Source organism: Macrotis lagotis, chromosome 1 (genome assembly GCF_037893015.1).
Source record: "Macrotis lagotis isolate mMagLag1 chromosome 1, bilby.v1.9.chrom.fasta, whole genome shotgun sequence".
Classification (NCBI taxonomy): domain Eukaryota; kingdom Metazoa; phylum Chordata; class Mammalia; order Peramelemorphia; family Peramelidae; genus Macrotis; species Macrotis lagotis.
Genome location: NC_133658.1, coordinates 758,942,105 through 758,963,638, shown reverse-complemented (window position 1 = coordinate 758,963,638; position 21,534 = coordinate 758,942,105). Strand labels below are relative to the sequence as shown.

General features: G+C 34.3%; 2 protein-coding genes and 1 pseudogene across 2 annotated transcripts; all 3 read right to left on the bottom strand.

Annotated features, from left to right (window-relative positions):
• Positions 1 to 3,475: 3,475 nt before the first annotated feature.
• LOC141488054 (deoxyuridine 5'-triphosphate nucleotidohydrolase, mitochondrial-like) lies at positions 3,476 to 3,948 on the bottom strand. The gene has a single exon (XM_074187771.1). The coding sequence runs from the start codon at positions 3,946 to 3,948 to the stop codon at positions 3,571 to 3,573; it is 378 nt and encodes a 125-aa protein (XP_074043872.1). The 3' UTR covers positions 3,476 to 3,570.
• A 1,410-nt stretch (positions 3,949 to 5,358) lies between these two features.
• LOC141488050 (protein archease pseudogene) lies at positions 5,359 to 5,890 on the bottom strand (annotated as a pseudogene).
• Positions 5,891 to 7,383: 1,493 nt separating this feature from the next.
• On the bottom strand, positions 7,384 to 8,331 carry LOC141488043 (olfactory receptor 8D1-like). The gene has a single exon (XM_074187744.1). The coding sequence runs from the start codon at positions 8,326 to 8,328 to the stop codon at positions 7,384 to 7,386; it is 945 nt and encodes a 314-aa protein (XP_074043845.1). The 5' UTR covers positions 8,329 to 8,331.
• Between the last annotated feature and the right edge of the window lie 13,203 nt (positions 8,332 to 21,534).

The window sequence follows — 21,534 nt, the reverse complement described above, 5'->3', positions numbered from 1 at the left end:
TGCTTTCCCACAACATACCAGTTTCACAGTGAATACACATATCAAACAGCAACATTGAAGGCATTCTTCCATTAGGAGTGAAGTAATGCAACCCAATCAAGAGATAATTCCACAACTCATCCCAAAGAGAAATTCTGCCAAAGTCTCTTAGTATAGCCCTAAAGACAGGATCTGAATCAAATATTCCCTATTTCAAGATCTCAGTTCACTATTGTTTATATAATAAAAATAAAAAAAAAACATAGAATTTAACATCACAATAGGCTCTACTTATTTATATGACTTCATGATGGTTGTGTGGCACCTAAGTGGCCCAGACCCTGGAAAAATAGAACTGGACAAACAACAGTCCTCCCCTTTGGAATTTGAACCAATGGAACAATTTTGTCAATGCTTTCCACTGTATCTAATTGTGGGGAATGTCATCACCCATATGAGAAACATGTTCTCCATTGAATAAATTATTAGATAAATATTATAAGAACAATCATGGTTGGAAAATGTGCTCAGTACCAATCTAAGCACTGGGTTTTAATGTCATATTTTTCTGCATGCTGGATTATACAGTCTCTTAATAAGGCAATGTAGTAGCTATTACTGGCCAACCAAGGTCCTTGTGCTAGTACAATCTTGCACCTCACCAAAGTGAATCTCAACTTATCCCCAACTGACATAATGTCTTTTTCTCCCATCTCTGTGCAAGATAATCAATAAGTGTATCATCATTCATCTGATCTTCTAGGATGACTCAGATAATTCCTTCCTAGAGGGTTTAAAGGATCAAAAATGTTATTGTTGGGAGGTGTCTTAGTTTCTTAACAGCAGGGATACCTACTGTTGTGTGTTACCATGCCCTGTTTCACTTATATAACTTGGTTAACGTATATTTGTTTGGAAGAAAATGAATCCTTGAATTAACCTGGTGATAATTCAGGATAAAGGTGGGGAAAAGTCCTTATTTACTCTACCATGGAAGAAGGGTTATTGCCCTTCTGTAGAGTCCTCTAAGGAAGCAAAGATTTGTTATCATCTGCCTTACAGTGCAGGTAGATGGCATAGTAGACAGATGCCTGGATTTGGTGTTGAAATGGATTGATCACCCATAGGATCAAATGAAATAATATTTGTAAAGTGCTTAGGACAATGTCTGGCACATGGTAGGCATTTGACAAGTTCTTGTTTCATTCTTTTCTGATTTAATGTTACTCCCAGAGAGATTTTGGTAGTTGTGTCTGAGAAAATTGAGTGAGCAGAAGTATAGGGAGAGCTTCAGTCTTAACTTGGTTCTTAGAATTAGCTATATGTAAAAAGTTTATGATCTCTTAGCCATTTTACTACAGATAACCTTGACAAATGAAGAATTGTTGATTGTGCTATAAGTGATCTGTGCTGTGGTCTGGATTTTACTCATGCTATTCTTGCTCATTATCACTACCTTGCATTAAGAGATCCACAGTGAACTTGACATCATTTACTATCTAGAATAGTTTATCAGATCTAAAACTATTCTTGTGTAGGATTTCAAATTTTTTCTCCACCTGCTTTTTTCTTTTTGTCCACATGCTGAATCCTTTCAAGAATTTTGTTGGGATTTGGGGTAATATTTCTCTTTTTTTCTTTTTCTCCTCCCTCCCACCCCTAGCATACTGCCTTTGCCTATTGAATTGACCACAAAAAAAAAAAACTATAAATGCATTTAGGTGGTAATATTTTTGTTCTCCCTCCAAAAGACAAGTCAATTCCTTTTCCTGAAAGGTGACCCAAAGGTTCCTGACTTTTTATTGGTCTATGGGATATGGATGCAACTATTCCTACATTAATATACCTTACTGCTAGCCTTTGGCCATGATTATGAGCCTTCCTTTTGACCTAAGAGCTTCAAAAGGCCAACCCTCATGTCAGAATTAATAGATATTCCAACACTGAAGCACCACTCCTTGACCAGACCTGTTTTTGTCTCAAAGTAGAGATATGTTTACCCAAACAAAGTTCTATATTATCACTGAATCTCCTTTCCCTGCTATGGCTGTTAACTTCCTCTTGTTTACTGTTAAATGAACTAGGAGTGTGTCTCATTTGGTTCTAACATCTAACTTGAACTAACAGTATTTCTACTTGAATCAAGTCAATCCCACTTTATCATACTGGTAAAGTAATATCACTTTATGGAAGAGGTACTGTATTAATTAAATTAATGATCTTTTGATAAATGGAAATATTGTCTTCTCTGTGTTATCAATTTCTTTTCAGTAAAACCAAACTAATCTGCCAAAGTGGAAACAAAGGTGATTTTTCAAATAAATGAAACAATGGATGTATAATTAAAGCAAAATAACAACAACAAAAGCTATTATTTCTATAGTATTTACTATTTCCAGGCACTGTGTTAATCAAATATCATTTCACTGTGTTAATACAAATATCATTTCAGTAGCTCCTCACAAGACCCATGGGAAATAGGTGCTATTATTATACCCATTTTACAATTGGGGAAACTGGGACAGACAGAGGTTGAGTGACTAGCCCAAGGTAACACTTATCTGAGGTCAGAATTGAACTCAGATCTTCCTGATTCCAGGCCCAATGCTCTAACCCTGGGAGCACCTAGTTCTAGTCCTTATAGTAGCTGAATTAGATATTAACCATTGATCAAGGTGTTGAATGACTGAGGCAATATATACCCTGACCATGGCTCTCTACTTTTAGTAACCTTCCTGTGATGAATCATTGCTTATATTTTTATGTACATAGATCAACCATGTGAACAGTTCTCTTTCTATATTGAACATTACACATAGAATTCTTTATTATAGAATATTGTAGTGTAAAACTTTGATACAATCTATATCTCTCATTTATAGATATAATTTTTAATTTTAATTTTTCCTCAATTACATATAAAACCATTTTAATATTAATTTTTCAAAAATTTGGGTTACAAATTCTCATCCTCCTTCCCTCCAGGCCCCATTTTTTAAGAATGCAAACAACTTAAGGGGAAGCTAGGTAGTTCAGTGGATAGAGAATTGGCCCTGGAGTCAGGAGGACCTGAGTTCAAATTTGACCTCAAACACTTAATAATTGCTGTATGACATTGGACAAATCACTTAACCCCATTGTCTTTTTTTAATGCAACAGAAATATTTTATTTTTAAAAAAAGACAAATTACAAAAAGATTAAGGAATCTCGTTTTTGACAGTTTGGCTTCAAGACATATAAACTTGCAACAGGAAAATCATGAGTCAATGTCACTTTAGATTTACAAAATATCATTTTTGTTAAGCACTACTTCACACCATTGTGAATTAGTCAGCCCATGTGTATAATACTTCATGTTCATTTCTTTGGATCAGATTTTTTTCCAATCAATGGATGCTTCACCACTTTCTGCTAAGTTATAGAAGGACAATGCTACTGTTCTAAAAAATGCTACTGTACCTAAAAAGGTATCCTTGAAATTTTTTTAAGTGAAAATTGATTTTATTAACTGTTTTAATGTTACATTTGCTTTCAATACATAATTTTAGTTCTGACCAGTAGAACCAAAACCTCCTGATCCACGTTCAGTATCATCTAAGCCTTGGACTTCTAGTTCTGGATAAAAAAACTCTCTCACAAATCAGCTGTGCAATCCGGTCACCTTTTTTCACTTCAAATGTTTCTTTGCCAAAGTTAAATAGTACAACACCAACATTTCCTCTGTAATCTTCGTCTATGACACCAGCTCCTACATCTATGAAATGTTTTGCAGCCAAGCCAGAACGTGGAGCAACTCTACCATAACACCCAGAAGAGAGAGAAATCTGAATGTCTGTTTTCACCAGGGCTTTCTCCATGGCTGGTATTGTATAATCATAGGCACTGTAGAGGTCATAGCCCACAGCCCGTGCTGACCCCTTGGAGGGGGCCGTGGCGTGCTCCGAGAGGCGGGCGAAGCGGAGGCGCATGGGGTGCTGCTCCTCGGGCTGTGCCCGCTTGCTGGGGGACACGGCGGCGGGGTGGCATCGGAGCAGGGCATGGCTGCGCAGAAAGCAGAAGGGACGGATGAGGCGCTGGGGAAGCCTGTCAATCTAAAAATATTTTTTTAAAAAAAAGGTACACTTTATATGGCCAAAATCTTCCTTTTAGGAACATCATGGCAGCTATGGAAATGAGTTCTGACACTACCCACTGGCCATTTTAAAAAACAAGTGTATAAACAGAAAACTAAAATTTTCAGTGCTAGAGGAATGCTTCAATCCAATTCTTTTCTGCAGTAAAAGCAACAGAGTAAAGTTAAGTTAAAAATCTCACTGAAGCAAGTTTACTGAAATGGAAACCAAGAAAGCAACTGTAGTGTAGTTTTTCTATATTCGAATGTATAGGAATCCTTACCAGAGAAAGGTTGCGTTATTCATTAAAAAACATGGACATGGAGCGGCTAAGTGGTGCAGTGGATAGAGCACCAGCCCTGGAGTCAGGAGTATCTGAGTTCAAATCTGACCTAAGTCACTCAAGCTGTGTGGCCTTGGGCAAGCCACTTAACCCCACTGCATTGCAAAAAAAAAAAAAAAAAACAAACTAAAAAAGAAACAAAAAAAAACCACATGGACACACATAAATATATTTCCTTCCAGTCTCTAACAATGTACCAATTATCTAAAATGAAAGTTGTTAAGGAACCATCATATCTTAATGGTGATCCACAAGGAAATAATCTAAAAAAAGGAAGAAGGGAAGGAGTCAAAATATTTTAGTGAATTTTTCAAAGAAAAATGTCCTTTTATAGTACAAGTATAACCATTTCTTTAAAAATGAATTCAAATTGGATTAAGAGAAACAGTGCACCTCACAGAAACCCATCATTTAGTTTTTAATATGTGCAAATTAAAATTATCTTAGCAAATTATGTAAAAAGCAAAATTTAGTGAAACTTATCTTCTCAAGATCCGGTTTTAATAATAGAAAATGTAGAAAAAGCCCATGGGGCTAGTATGCTTCAACAGCAAGAGTAGGCAAACAATAGTCAGCCAAAAATTCGTAAATGTGAAAATATACTTTGCCACCTGAATTTTTCTCCAAATTTGTTTAGAGGACAGAATACATCTATGCTTCAAATTTTCATTTTCTTATAAAGAAGGCTTTCCTTAGGGAGCAGCTAGGTGGCACAGTGGATGAAGCACCAGCCCTGGAGTCAGGAGTACCTGGGTTCAAATATGGTCTCAGACACTTAATAATTATCCAGCTGTGTGGCCTTGAGCAAGCCACCTAACCTCCAGTTGCCTTGCAAAAACAAAAGGCTTTCCTTTTTCTCTCTTATCCATTTTTCAATCACTCCATTTTTTCCTCAAGGGAAAAAAAAAACCAACAGTTCTTCTTAGAAGTCTTTTCAATGTGTTTTAAATATCAATAATCACAAAAACTTCTGGCTTCTCTTCATCATAGACTTGCATTGCTGAATATGTTATTGCCTTGACTTCAGTCCCCTGAGGATGCTTGTTCAAAGAAAATTCTTCTCCCCACCTAATTGAACGTAACTTGAAGTTTCTTTGGTCAATAGATAGTACTTTTACTTCCTGAGGTATGAAGAATTCATCGGCACTAAATTTATAAAGCCACTCATCCAAAAAGTGAAAAAGAAGAGACTGCAGGTCATCTCCTTCAGCTTCCACTTCAACTGTTTGGAGAGGTTCAACAGTTCCTGTGTCTGTCATGTAACCAAACATGGCCATTGTGCACTGTTCAAATGCTTCTTCCAATGTGTCTCCCCAAGCATGTAACTGTACATCAGCTGTGTGATCCAGATACTTGTATTTCCGTATGGTCGGTGGGTACTTGGCCTTGATCGCCTTCTGTGCTTCATTTAGGTTGTAGTCACTCTCGCCTTCCCCTTCCTGAGCCATGACCGCCACCCCCATTTTCTTAAATAAAAAAAGACTGCAAGAAATTTGATAGAGATTATATATGTACATGTTACCAATGAAAACAGATCAAAAAAGCTGTGAGAAAAATAAAGTAAAAATAATTATTCTTTGATTTGCATTCTATGTTTTTTCTCTGAAGGTAGATAATATTTTTCATCATAAGTTCTTTGGAATTGTCTTGTGTTTTTGTATTGCTGAGAATAATTAAATAATTTATAGTTGATTATCAATATAATATTGCTTTTACTATGCACAATGTCCTCCTCAATTGCTTGCTTCATTTTGCATGAGTTCACATAAGAATTTCCAGATTTTTCTAAAGTCATCCTTCCTGTTATTTCATATAGCACAATAGTATTTCATCACAACAGTATACCATGACTTCTTCATCCATTACCCAGTTGATGGGCATCCGCATAGTTTGTAGCTTATTTTACTAACACAAAAAAACTGCTATAAAATTTTTGTTCATTATAGGTCCTTTAATTAACAGATTTGAAAAAAAATGAATATCTTGACTTGCCTTAGGTTACACAGATAGTTAATAGCAGAGTCAGAGCTAGATTATAAATATTTTATGTATTCCTTTCTCTAAATCCCCCTAGTGAGAAGGCTGAGGTAGACCCGAGCCCTTGAGAGTAAACTATGAATTTGAACATGAGAGAAAGAATTGGCTGATAGGGAAATGAGAACTGATATATAATTAACAGAAATATATTGATGTAATAATTACAAAAAGGCATCAATGAATAAAAATTATATTCTTTATTTGAAGACATATGTTACTCAAGGCAACCTTCAGTTATGATTTTAAAATGAAAAGGAATTTATTATGGTGGGTAGGAAAAGTTTTCAGGAATGTAGTATATGTATTCTAGAAGGTGGCTTATTCTACTTTTCCCTAAGCAACACCAAACTCAACTTCTAGACATTGATAGAGAAAATCAAAGTGATGGGTAACATCATGTAATTTCCTATAGAATAACTTCCCTTGAACTCTCTCAGAGTTTCACTTCTGTAATTGGAGTTTTAGGGAAATGCCTAATCTACTGGACAGCATAGCCATGAGGGTAGTGGGATATTAAAAAGAAAAGAAGTTTCTTTTTAGGGCAGGTCTAGGTGAATGTGGTAGGCAAGTAGACTTTGGGAAACTTCACAAATTTGGGGAAAATGAACTGATTTGGTGTATTTAGGTGAAAAGAAGGAAAGAAAAGAAGTGGACACTGAGGAGTTATATATGTTATAACTCCATAAGAGAAAATAAACTGCTAAAAATTGTTTTTTTCTTTACTCCTCTAGTACTTAACAAAGTGTATTTCTTGAAGTTGGTTCTTAATTAATACTTGTTGAATGAATGAATAAATAAAATAAAAGGCTTAAATTTTGTCAAATTCTCCTTTCATGGGAAATTGATTACTTTTTTGGACAAAACAAAAAAGAAAAAATCAAGATAATTGTTGTCTTTAATTTTACTTGGTGCTACATAGACCTGGAAAACATTGTACCCCTCATGATTTTCTTTAGTACCTCCTTGACATCTTTATTCCTCAGACTATAGATTAGGGGATTCAACATGTAGATAATTGTAGTGTAGAACACAGAGGCCACCTTCTCTTGAGTCATGCTAGTGCTTGATGGTGGTTTAAAATACATGAAAATAATGGTGCCATAAAAGATAGTAACAGCTGCTAGGTGGGAGCTGCAGGTACTAAAGGCTTTAGATCTCCCTTCAGCAGACTGGATGTGAAGGATGGTAACAAGGATGAAAGCATAAGAGATGAAGATAGTAGCAGTGGTTGAAAATATAATGAATGTACCAAGAACCATCACTAGAAGCTCATTGATGTAGGTGCTAGAGCAGGAGAGCTTCAGAAGGGGTTTGATGTCACAGAAATAATGATTAATGACATTAGAACCACAAAAAGACAATCTGACCATACAGTTTGTGTGAGCCAGAGAGATAAATGTACCTATAGTATATACACCTGTCACCAAAGACTGGCAGACTCGTGGAGACATGATGGCATTATAGAGCAGAGGACTACAGATGGCAACATAATGATCATAGGCCATTACTGCCAGCATGAAACATTTAGAAGCAACAAAAAAACAGAAGAAAAACAGTTGTGTCATATATTCAATGTAGGATATGATGTTTTTGCTCCTTATAAAATTCACCAGGAGTTTGGGAGTAATGGCAGAGGAGTAGCAGAGATCCACAAAGGACAAGTTGCTGAGGAAATAGTACATTGGAGATTGTAGCTGAGGACCGATAGCAATTAGTAGGATCATGCCCAAGTTTCCCACCACAGTGACAACATAGATGACCAGGAACAAGAAAAAGAGGAACAGTTGGAGCTCTGGTTGGTCTGTTAATTCCTCTAAGATAAATATGATTCCTGGAGAGTGATTTAATGAAGCCATTAATTTGTAGGGTAGAGTCAACACTGTCGAGTAAAGAAGACACAAAGTAGATAAAATATTATTTACCATTTTGACATTCTTGTATTTGTATAAGTAGAAGAAAGAAATAGATTATTAGAAAAATGGTTGCTACTACTTTAAGATTTACATATATAATACATATATGCAATACTGTACTTTATATTCATTAATTCATTACAACTCCACAATAAAACCTGAGTCCTGGTATTGTAGGTAACATTAGATTGTGATTGACTGGAGAGCAGGAGCTATCTTGAATTTCTTTGTACAATATTGTACAACATTGCTATTACTGTATAATACTTGACCAGAGGGATTATATATAAAATGAATCATTTTCTATATTCTCTTTCCAAAATAGTGGTATCTTTATATCTTTTATTTCCTTCTTTAACTATTATTGTCATATTAATATCCTAAAGATGCTACAAGGCAAACACAGAAGAGAGGGAGATAGTGTTCTTACTTACTTGTTAATCTCCCCAGGGCAAATTCAGATACTATAAGGTCCATATTATTTTAAGGATCACATGATCGTGGTATTTTCTTTTCATGGTAAAAACAACAGGTGAAAGTAATAAGCAGCTGGGAGGTACAGTGGAATGTATGTGAGGACTCAATTCCTCATTTACCAAATGAGCTAGATAAGGAAAACTACTTCAGTATCTTTGCCAATAAAATCCAAAATAGAGTCATGAAAGAATCAGACATGGCTCAAATGACAACAGATAAAAAATTTTCCCAGATTTCTAATCTAGACCCTTTGCTTTTTATCCTCTAAAATTTTCTCCTTCAAAATTTCACTAACATTTATAATAACTAAAATGACAAATGTTAGAGGGCATGTGGAAAAATAAATATACTACTGTATTGTTGATAGAGTCATGAACTGATTCAGTCATTCTAGAGAACAACTTGGAACTCTGCCCACATACACATATACATATATGCTTTTTTATGTGTGCATGTATATGTGTAAAGAGTATGTGTATATATATATATATTCTTTGACCCAACAATAATACTACTAGTTCTATCAACCAATCATACCTACTAGACCTGTCCATTGAACAGACCAAAGCAATGGGGAACAAGATGTATTTGTAAAAAATATTTTAACACATATTTATATTTATACTGTCCATCATACGGTTCACTGTTGAGGGAAAGTGGAAAGAAATTAACTTATAAATATGCATATGGATAAATATTGAAAAACATTCATAAGATGTAATTTGGAAAAATATCTATTATGACAAAAACATTTTTGACTGCTTTTTGTGGTGACAAAGAATTGGAAATTGAGGGGATGCCCACCAATTGAGAAGTCAATGAAGAAGCTGTGGTATTTGATTGTGATATAACATTAATGTTCTATAAGAAAAGATAAGTAGGCTGGTTTCAGAAAAATCTGAGAAGACTTATATGGACTGATGCAAAGTAAAGCGAACAGAGCTAGAACAGCTGATCAAGACAATTCTAAAGGACCTATGATGGAAAATACTATACACTTTCAGAGAAATAACTGAACTCTGAGTACAGATTGAAGTTCTTTTTTCAACTTTTTAAATCTATTTTATAACATGGTTTAATGGAATATGTCTGGTATGACTTCATATCTATAGCTGATACTATATTTCTTTTCTTTTAAGTAGATAGAGAAGGAGCAGGAATGAATGAAGAGAATTTGAAACTCACCATTTTAAAAATAGATGTTAAAATCATATATATATATATATATACATAATTAGGAAATATATGATAAGTAAAAATTTGGTTGAACTAATGTTATCAAGCACTCTGCAAAGTTAATTTCATTTGATTCTCATGGCAATTCTATGTAGTTGGTGCTATGATCCTTAATTTAAAAATGAGAAAATTGACACTCGGTTAAGTTGTAGCCAGGATCACACAACCAGTAAAGATTTGAGGCAAAATTTGAATTCAAGTTTTCTAAATTCCAAGACCAACACTTTTTCCATTATGTAACTTAACTGCTCCACCAACAATCTCAAGAGTTCAATTGCAACCTTGTATTTAGATTTTTGTCCAAATAGTATCTCTACCCTAGCCTTTCCCACAGTTTTAAAGAACATTTATAGTTATCCTGTGGCAGTTCATATTCCCTTAAAAAGTGCTTCCTCTTGAATTTTCAAATATTTCTGATAAGGGTACTGTGATTCTTTCAAACTGGAGAGCTCAGAAACATCTTTTACTTCTCACTGTTACCTAAATAAAGTCCATAATTTACTCCTATTATTATTTTTCCTCAGTATTTCTTAAATTGAAGCTATTGTATTTATCTTTACCATCACCAAAGCATTTCAGATATTTTCATCTAGTGTGTTGAAATATTCTCTTAATTGATACCTCTGTTTTATGTCTCTTCCAAATCCAAGCTTTTCTACATTCTTGTTGCTACACTAATATGTTTAATTTACAACTGATTATCATTTTCCTATGACTCTGGAATCAATAGGGGAATAAATTTTGGATTGAAAGTCAATTGAGGCTGTGTGGCCTCGGGCAAGCCACTTAACCCCATTTGCCTTGCAAAAAAAACCTAAAAAAAAGGCAATAGAGGTAAGCTCCCAGTTGCACTTTTTCTTGAATTATCTTTATAGTTAGTCCTAACCTATTGTTAAGCTTATTGTGTAATGCTCTCTTTGTAACTCTCAGTGGTTGACATAAGCAAGCTTACTTGTTGTTGCTTAGATGTGTCATTCCTTCTCCTTTTTCCATGATTTTGTTCAGGCTTCTCCCTTCTTCTGGATTCAATTAAGCTATCAACCAATATTTCATAAGCATTATTTGAGCACTATAAATAGGGACTGGGAATATAAGTGTAAGGAATGCAGTAATAAACCATAATTCTACAGTATAGGGGCAGAGACAAGAAGTACTTATAAAATATATGTGTTTTTGCATACCTATAAATAAAAGAATTTAAAATCAAAATATGAAAATAAGCAAATTAGTTAATTGCAAAATAATTTGGGGGAGGGCACTAGCATTGGGCAATAGAAACAATTTTATGTTGAAGATAATACTGAGTTGCATTGTTTTAAAGAGATTGACTCTCTGATGCAATGGTAAGATGAGTGAGCATTCCAGGTATGGGTAGTGGACAGTGCAAAAGGTATGTAGACAGCACATGGAAGGCTATATTTGAGAAGTGAAGTGAAGTCATTCTGGTGGGATTAAAAAGTGCAGCAGGAAAAATAATGTAAAATACTCCTTCCCTTCCAGGTCTTTTCTCTTCCTCCATCAATCAGTAAACTCTTTTCCTTGGAAATTCCTGCTATTAATATCTTTCATCCAATCAAAATTTTGATTGCTGTTGTCTTCAGATGCCAAGATCACTCTCCCTCTTTCCTCAATGCATTGACTCTCTCCTCCTCAACTCCTGCGCTTATACCAGGAGACTTCAGCATATCTACTGAATTTCTCTCAATCCATCTTCAAACACACAGTGATACTTATTCTCTTGATCTTTACATCACCCCACAAATGTACCACTTCTATGATCAAGAATTCTGAAATTCTTTTATCTGTCCACACTATTAGTTTTTCATGTCTCTACTTTCCCTTAGAAAACCCTTCTCTTAATCGTTGTTATGACTGCCAATTTCTTGACCTCTCAATTCTCTCCCAGATCATCTTCTTTGCACTAGCTACTCTCTTTTTTCCCACTTCTTTACCGATTGGTAAACCAATTTCACTCTACTCTTTTCTTCCTTGAATCCCCACCTACCCCTTTTATAACTAATTAAAATTAGCTTAGCCACAGCATTGGCACACTCTCACCATTTATCATCTTTATTCCTACATACATACTGTTGAATGCAAGTGGAGAAAATCACACAACCATTATGCTATATTATTATGTTTATATATATATATATATATATATATATATATGTATACACACACACACACACAAACACACACAATACACACACACACACACATATATATATATAATTTCAACTGAGCCCTCACTCTTGCTAGGCAATCCAATTATCTTTTCCTTTTCAACTCACTCTCCCACTCCCTACTGAGAGTTTTCTTTTCTGCACTACCTCAACTCCCATGACTCAGGTGCTTTCCAAGATTTTCTCTCGCTTCATTCTGATCTCACATGATGAAATGGCCTTACTCTTTTCCAAGACTAACCACTCTTCTTATTCAATTGATCCTATTCCATCCTGTCTCTTTCAACAAATTGTATCATCTGTCATGCTCAGTCTTTAGCTAATTTTCTCCTTTCTTCTGGATCATTACTTGTTCCCAACAAACATGCCCATTCGTGCCTAAACTCCCATATGCATCCTGAAAAAACCCTCACTTCATCCTTCAATAGTCTCTGTCATCATCTATCATTTCTGCCCTTTGTAACTCAATTGCTCAAAAAAAAGACTATAATAGGTGCCTCTACTTTCCTCTCATTTTCTTCTTAACTCTTTATATTCTATCTTCTAATGCTATCATTCCATTGAAACTGCTCTCTCCAAAATTTGCAATGATTTCTTAGTTGCCAAATTCAAATTCCTGTCCTCAATTCTCATTCTCTTTGACCTTTCTGCAACTTTTGAATCAGTTTATTGCTTTCTCTTTCTTGATGCTCTCTTTTCTCTAAGTTTTCAAAATACCATTTTCTACTGGTTCTTCTCTTTAGTATCTGACTACTTCTTTATTTCTGTTTCTGGTTCCTCTGGATCCTCTATCAAGTCCTCTATCCATAGGTATCCTTCAGGGCTTTTCCTTTGGCCCTCTTCTCTTTTGCTTCTACATTGCTCTACTAGATGATCTCATCTGCTCCATGAATTTAAGTACAATTTCTATGCTAATGATTCTCAAATATATACATGCTTTCCCAAGTTTTCTAACTCCCAGTCTCTTCTCCCCAATCATCTTTCAGACATGTCAAAATGAATGTCCAGTAGCCATCTTAAACTCAATATGTCCAAAAATAAGATGTATTATTCTTTCCTTCTAAAACTTCTCCCCATATCACCTTCCTTTTTTCTATAAAAGAAAATATCATCCTGCTAGCATTAATCTTGGATTCCTTATTATCCTCCCACCTCTACACCTCCATATTCAAGCTATTGCCAAGGCCTGCTGGTTTCACCTTTGCAACATTTCTCGAATATATCCTCTTCTTCTTTCTGACATTGCCACCTCTTTAATTCAAGCCCTCATTCCTGGAGTATTTCAATAGCCTCCTGGTCTACATGCTTCAAGTCCCTCTCTACTCCATTCCATCCTCTATTCAGCAACTAAAGTGATTTTCCTAAAGTGTGTTTCTGATCATAATATTTTTATATTTTGTTCCCTTTGCAATCTGACTTCTTGGCTGTCATAAACCAGACACTTGAGCTCTCGGCTTTAGGAATTTTCTCCTAGCTATTTCCCATGTCTGAAATGCTGTCCTTCCTCTGCTCTGTTAACCAATCTGGCCTCTGTTAAGTTCCAACTAAACTTTCATCTTTTACTAGAAGCCTTTACCAGTTCTATTTATTCTATACAGTTATCTGTCAATTTGATAAATGGAAATACATTTAAACAATATACATTCATTTGTATCTGTATATGCACTTGCATATCGCCTCCTCTATTAGCTTGTAAGCTCTTTGAGGGCAAAGACTTTATGTATACCCAGTCCTTAATACAATGTCTGTCACATATTTGGCTTAATACATTTTTATTGATTGACTGATTGATTGAATGAGGCAGGAAAGGTAGGTTGGAATTAGCATAGGCTAGCCTTTAAAAGGTAAACATAGCAGAATTTTTTCTTTTTGTTATAGAGGCAATAGAAAGTCCCTGAAATTGTTTGTAGAGAGAAGTTACATGGATGCATTTGTGACTAAGGGGTATTACTTTAGCTGCGATGTATAGGATCAGCTAGAATGGTAAAAGTTTTGAGGAAGGAAGACAATTTCAATGATTTATGTGATGGTATGGTTAGAACCTGACTCAAAATGCTATCTATATGAATGTAGAACAGTGATTGGATTTCAGGTTGTTGTAAAGGAAGAAATAATAAGATTTCACAGGTGACTGAATATATTAAATGAGGGAGAGTGAAAAATCTAGAAGATCTGAAATTATGAACTTGAGACACTGCCAAGGTAGAGGACCTCCCACAGAAAATGGGAAGTTTGAAAAAGTAATAGTTTTAAGGGAAATGTCATGAACTTTATTTTAGAAATGTTGAATTTAATTTGTCTCAAACATATCCAGTCTGAAACATACAGTAGATAATTCATGACATGAGACTGAAATATAGGGGAAAGATCAGAACTAAAATGTTGAAAGTCATATCCATAAAACTGATAGCTAAACACATGGGAAATTTTGGAGTAACTGGGAGAGTGAGCTGGGGGGGGGGTAGAAAAGATGACTCAGAATTAGATCCAGAAATGTTATATAAATAATAAACAATCAAGTAAGTTTGAGAAAAAATGATCACATAGGTAGTAACTGACTGAAGAGAGGATAGTGTTCAGGAGGTAGTTGACATGAAATGCAGCAGATTAGGTAAAGAAGGATCAGGATTGCTAAAACATACCCTCAAATTTAGCAAAGAGATTATTGGTATCATTGCAGAGAGAGGTTTTGCCTGAATGATGGTTAGAAGCTAGACTAAAAATTTAAGAAGTGAGTGAGCAGAAATAAGTTGAGTCAGTGGGTATAAACAACTTTTTCCATAAGCTTGACTGAGAAAAGGAGGCAAGATATAGGACAATAGTTTAAGGAGATGGGAGAATATAGTGAAGATTTTTAAGAATAGAGGAGAGAGGGACGGCTAGGTGGCATAGTGGATAAAGCACCGGGCCGGGAGTCAGGAGTATCTGGGTTCAAATTCAGTCTCAGACACTTAATAATTACCTAGCTGTGTGGCCTTGGGCAAGCCACTTAACCCCTTTGCCTTGCAAAAAAAAATAACCTAAAAAAAAAGAATAGAGGAGAGAGGTCTGCTTAAAGGTTATAAGAAAGAAACAACTTGATAGAAAAGACTGAAGATTTGAGAGAAAGGGTGAGTATACAATGGACTGCTAATTATGTGAGATGGACATGTAGTTTGCACATATAGTTTGGGTTGGTACTAGAAAGAAGGGCTACCCTCCTTTCTTTTGCTTGTTCAAATCCATAATTTCCTTCACATTATAGCTCAAGTACCACTTTTAATATCTGGTTTTGCAAAATCCCCAGCTGCTTCAAAGAACAGCCTTGTATTTATTTATTTATATTTTTTCTTAAATTATATATATACATGTTGTTCCCCCCCCCCAGTAAATTATAGTGACTTTTAAGGATTTATGATCTTGAGAAAAAAATTAATCCCTCAAATGTCCAGTTTCCTTATTTCGAAATGAAGTAGCTAAACTAAATAATACCATTCAGATGCCACATCCTTTGATTCTGAGGCTGTGACTGTGTAGAACCTATTGAATAACTTGGCATGCAAAACCCTCCATTTAACTCAATATATCTTTATGACCTTATCTGCTACTATGCATTTTTACATAGTCTATTTTCTAACCATGCCATTGTTTTGTTCCCCAAACATTTCTCATTTTTAAAAACAATCTGTTTTTGTCCATACTTTGATTTGCCTAATATGCATTCTCAATTGTATGTATCTAATTTCTACCACTTTATGATCCAACTTAAAAGCTACCTCCTTCACAAAGGCTTCAATTATCCTTGACTGGTTTGGCATTTTTATTTCTCTAGCCATAATTATTAATCTTTTAAAAATAATACTTAAATATTTTATTGATATATTTTGTCTCTATAACATTATATTTTCCAAATATAACCTTTTCCTCTTTTATATACATTAATCTATCTCTTATAGCAAAGAATTTGAAAGAGAGAAAAAAAAGCAATGAGTAAAACTAACCAACACCTCAATCAAGTGAGAAATGTGCCAAATCCATAATCCCTTACCTTTGCAAAGGAAAAAAATTTGGCTAATTGACTTTTTTTTTAGGTTTTTTTTGCAAGGCAAATGAGGTTAAGTGGCTTGCCCAAGGCCACACGGCTAGGTAATTATTAAATGTCTGAGACTGGATTTGAACCCAGGTCCTCCTGACTTCAGGGCCGGTGATTTATCCACTGCACCACCTAGCCGCCCCCTGAGCTATTCCTTCTTGATCCAAGGATGGTCATAGTTGACAAAGAGCAGTAATGAAGACACATTTGCAGTAATTCTGATGCTTTTGGACTTCATTTTCCTCTGCTATCATTCCAAACCTCTTCCTCATCAATACTTCTCACCATTTCCTTCACCTCATGGTCCAGTTATCTTTACCCTTAAAAACCCCAAAATATCTCCTTTTCCTATTCATTTTGTCTTTAGTTTGATAACTAGATGCAGAAAGTGGAGATTTTTATCATAACATTCTTCAAACAATCCCTAAAATGACCTTTAAAATTAAATGATTCAGCTTCCTACCAGGATTCATTTTTGTTTATGGCATAGGGAAGCATAGAATATTACAGTGGAAGAGATATCAAAGATAGACTGGTTCAGTATTCCACTTAATGTATAAGTAATCAAAGTCCCAAGAAAAGATCTATTTCTGGAACCTTGCTATTCCAAATAAGAGTGCTCACTCTGGGAAAGAGCTTGTTGTTTCAGATGAGTAAGGGGAACATTTTAAAGCTAGATAAGTTTAAAGTCTGTGTGTGTGTGTGTGTGTGTGTGTGTGTGTGTGTGTGTGTAAAGTACTTCAAATTGTTCCCAGGAGAAATATGAAAATTTTTAAAATATTCTTTCATATCCTCAATGTCCAAGGAACTCTCAAAAGTCTTTTTTTCCTAATTGATATTTTATTTTTCCTTCTAATCTTGGCAGTAATGATTTTATTAGTGCAAAACTTTTCAATTCAATATAGTCAAATCATCCATTTTGCAATTTATGATGCACTTTATTTCATTTTTTCATAAATTTTTCCCCTTTCCATAGATCTGACAGATAAGAGTATTTATTGATCTACTGATTGATCTTTATGCCCTTTATGTCTAAATGCTGTACCTCTTTGACCTCATTTTGGTATAGGTTATGAGATGTGGGTCTAAGTCTAGTTTTTGTCATGCTATTTCCCAGTTTTCCTAATGATTTTTGTCAAATACAGATTTCTTATTGAAGAAGCTAATGTCTTTGGGTTTGTCAAACAGCAGATTATAATAGTCATTTATTATTGTTTCTTTTGGACCTATTCTAAATCATTGATCCATTACTCTATTTCTTACCGGGGAAGTTTTGATGACTGACCCTTTATAGTATAACTATAGTATAATTTTAGATTTACTAGAGTTAGGCCATCTTCCTTTACATTTTTTTCATCATTTCCCTTGATAGTGTTGACCTTTTGTTGCTCCAGATCAGATGGATCTTGTTGCTGTTTTTTTCCTAGCTTGCTAACAGAGTATTTGGTAGCTTGAATAAGCAACTTCATGGTACTTGATGGTACTGAATAAGTAACTTAATTTGAAGAGAATTGTTATTTTTGTTATATTAGCTTGACCTAACCATGAACAATTGGCATTTTTCTAATTGTTTAGATCTGACTTTATTTGCATGAAAAGTGTTTTGTAATTGTGTTCATACAGATTCTGAGTTTGTCTAGGGGGGGTAGATTCCCAAGTATTTAATTCCCAAGTCTACAATTACTTTAAATGGAATTTCTCTTTATATCTCTTGCCCTTGTTCATATATAGAATTGCTGATAATTTATGTGGGTTTATTTAATATCCTGCTACTTTGCTGAAATTGTTCCAAATCCAAAAGATGTTTTTCTTTGGTTCTCTAAGTATACCATCATATCATTTGCAAAGCATGAAAATTTTGCTTTCTCATTGCCAACTCTAATCCCTTCAATTTCTTTTTCTTCTCTTATTGCTAAAGTTAACATTGCTACTACTATATTGAATAGTAGGAGTGATAATGGGCATCCCTGTTTCACTCATGATCTTAGTGGAGATACTATTTATCCCTGTTACATATAATATTTGTTGATGATTTTTGTTAAATGCTATTTATGATTTTAAGGAAAATTCCATTTATTCTGTTCTCTCTCTAGTGTTATTTTTTTTTAGTTTTTGCAAGGCAATGGAGTTAAGTGGCTTGCCAAGGCCACACAGCTAGGTAATCATTAAGTGTCTGAGGCTGGATTTGAACTCAGGTACTCCTGACTACAGGGCCAGTGCTTTATACACTGTGCCACCTAGCCGCCCCTCTCTAGTGTTATTAATAGGAATAAATGCAGTATTTTATTAAAGGCTTTTTTCAGCATCTAGTGAGATAATCATATGATTTTTGTTGTTTTTTAATTGAGATTTTAATTATATTGAGTGTTCTCCTAATGTTGAAACATCACTACTCTACATGGTATATATCTGATCATGGTGTGCTATTCTAGTCATAACTTGCTGTAATCTCTTTGCTAAAATTTTGTTTAAGATTTTTTGTATCCATATTCATTAGGGAGATTTGTCTATAATTTTCTTTGAGTTCTGATTCTTCCTGGATTAGGTGTCAGCACCATATTGACGTCATAAAAGAAATTTAGAAGAGTTCCTTCTCCCACTTTTTAAAGTAAATTAGTTTGTATATAATGTTAATTTTGTGGTTAATTTACCTAGTTCTAAGAGAGGGAGATTGAGATCACCAGTATTATAGTTTTGCTTTCTATGTCTCCTTGTAATTCATTTAGAATTTGGATGCTATACTAACAGGTGCATTTCTTTAAGAATTTTATAACTTCATTACCTATGATACCTTTTAAGAAGTTGTAGTTTCCTCCTTATCCCTTTTAATGAAATCTATTTTTGCTTTTGCTTTGTCTGAGATTTTGCTTCCCCTGATTTTTTAACGTTGACATCAGCATTATATATTTTGCTTCAGCCTTTTACCTTTACCCTGAGAGTATCTCTCTGCTTCAAATGTGCTTCTTGTAAAAAACATATTAGAAGATTGTGGTTTTTTAATCCATTCTTCTATCCACTTCCCTTTTATGAGACATTTCATCCTATTCACATTTACAGTAAATATTAATAAATATTTATGTTCCTCTATGTTATCTTTCCCTGTTTCTACTTTCCTTTTCTCTTATTTCTTCTCACCAGTGTTTTGATCTCTTTCCCCTTTAACTTTTCTTTTAAATTTTAACTTTGTTTACTTTTATTTATACCTTCACCTTCCCTTATATCAGTTCCTTTTTCCCTTTAATTTTTCACCTCCCCCTTACTTCCATGTAGGGTATAACAGTTTTACACCCAATTTGGAATGTATGTCTTTCCTTCTTTGGGTCAAATCTATTGAATATGATTTATTCAGTGTTCATACCCTTCCTTCTTTCCCTCTACTATAGTAAGTCTTTGTGCTTTTTCAAATAATGTTTTCCACTATTACCTAACCTTCTCCTAGTATTATTTTTATGGTTTTATTGTTTTAACTGTATTTTGTGTTTAAATCACCTTTGTCAAAAATATAAGCCTTTTATCTGTCCTTATAGAAGTACAATCAACCAAAACTTGATTGATTGATTGATTGATTGACTGAAAAGAAACATTGCCCCAAACTCACTAAATACCCTCCCCTCTTCTGTCTCACTAGAAATATACTTCCCAGGATTCATGAATCACTTCAAATTATAATCACTTCTACTTTACCTTCTTTTTGAATATCTTTCAAGGGCATACAATCTTCATGAGTTAAAGGATCTTACCAAGACAAATCATTTCATGTACTATTTGTACTCCACCTGTCCAAGTGTACTACCACCAATTGTAGCCAAAACTTCAAAGAATATTTCTTCATGATGTTTGCATATCCAGTCATCTTTATATTATTCAGCCCTTCCCAACAAAGTATCACATTCTCTCTCCTTCAGTGTCTCTTTAGTGCCCCAATCATGATGATCTAAATAAAATATTCCTCATATCAAGACCAGATCTCTATTCACTATTATTCTCATAATAAATTCTAAAAAGCATAAAATTTAATTTCACAATAAGTTCTAACTGGTTATATGACCCCATGGTAAATGTATGACTTCCTCAATGACCTAGACCCTGGACAAATCAGTACCAATTAAAAGTTCTCCCATTGTCCCTAATGGGATAATTTTTGCCATTACCTCCCATTGCATCTACTTGCTTGTGGGGTAGATCATTATTCATCAAAGATAGATGAAGTAAGATATTATATTCTCTATATAGCAGTTTCACAGTGAATACACATATTAAATAGCAAATAAATTGCTTTATTCAAGTCATTACCAAAAAAAAATCAGAGGAGAACAAATTGAAGCTAAGACTTTGAGGGCTACAAAACTGTGCATACACTTTGACCTAGCAATAAATAATACTAGGTCTGGCAAATAAAGAGATCAAACAAAAGGGGAAAAGGCAATGTTGTAAAAAATTCTTATGACAGTATTTTTTGTAATGGCAAAGAACTGGAAATTGAAGGGATTCCCACCAATTAGGGAATGGATGAACAAGCTGTGGTATATGATTGCAATAAAATACTATAAGAATTGACAAGCAAGATATTTAAAAAAGACTAGGAAGACATTTGAACTGATGCAATGTGAAGTAAATAGAACAAGGGGACAGCAACATTGTACTTTGATCAATTGTGAAAGATTTAGTTACTCTGATCAAGACAATAATCCAATATAATTCCAAAGAACCTAAAAGAAAATGCCAATTCCAGATAGAGAATTGATGAAATCTGAGTACAAAATTGAAACATATTTTTCCCTCGCTTTCTTATTTTTCTGGAAATTTTTGTAACCTGACTAAAATGAAAATTTGTTTTGCATGACTTCCCATCTATAGTTAAAGTAATATTGTTTGCATTCTCAATGGCTTAAGGAGGCACAAGACAGGCAGAAGAGAATTTAGAACTCAAAATTTTAAACAATAGGAGCTAAACATTTATAAATATCTTTTGGAAATATTTAATAAAATAAATAAAAAATTTAAATAAGAACACTAATGGTAACTAACATACAAAATGGTTACATAACACTACATACATTTTGAATTCTTTTCTCCACTTCCTCCTCTCCTATGACTCAGATACTTTCTTTGATATTTTTAGTTTTCTCTTTTATCCCAGTCTTACATGTTTACTCCTTGCCAAGCCTAATCCCTCCA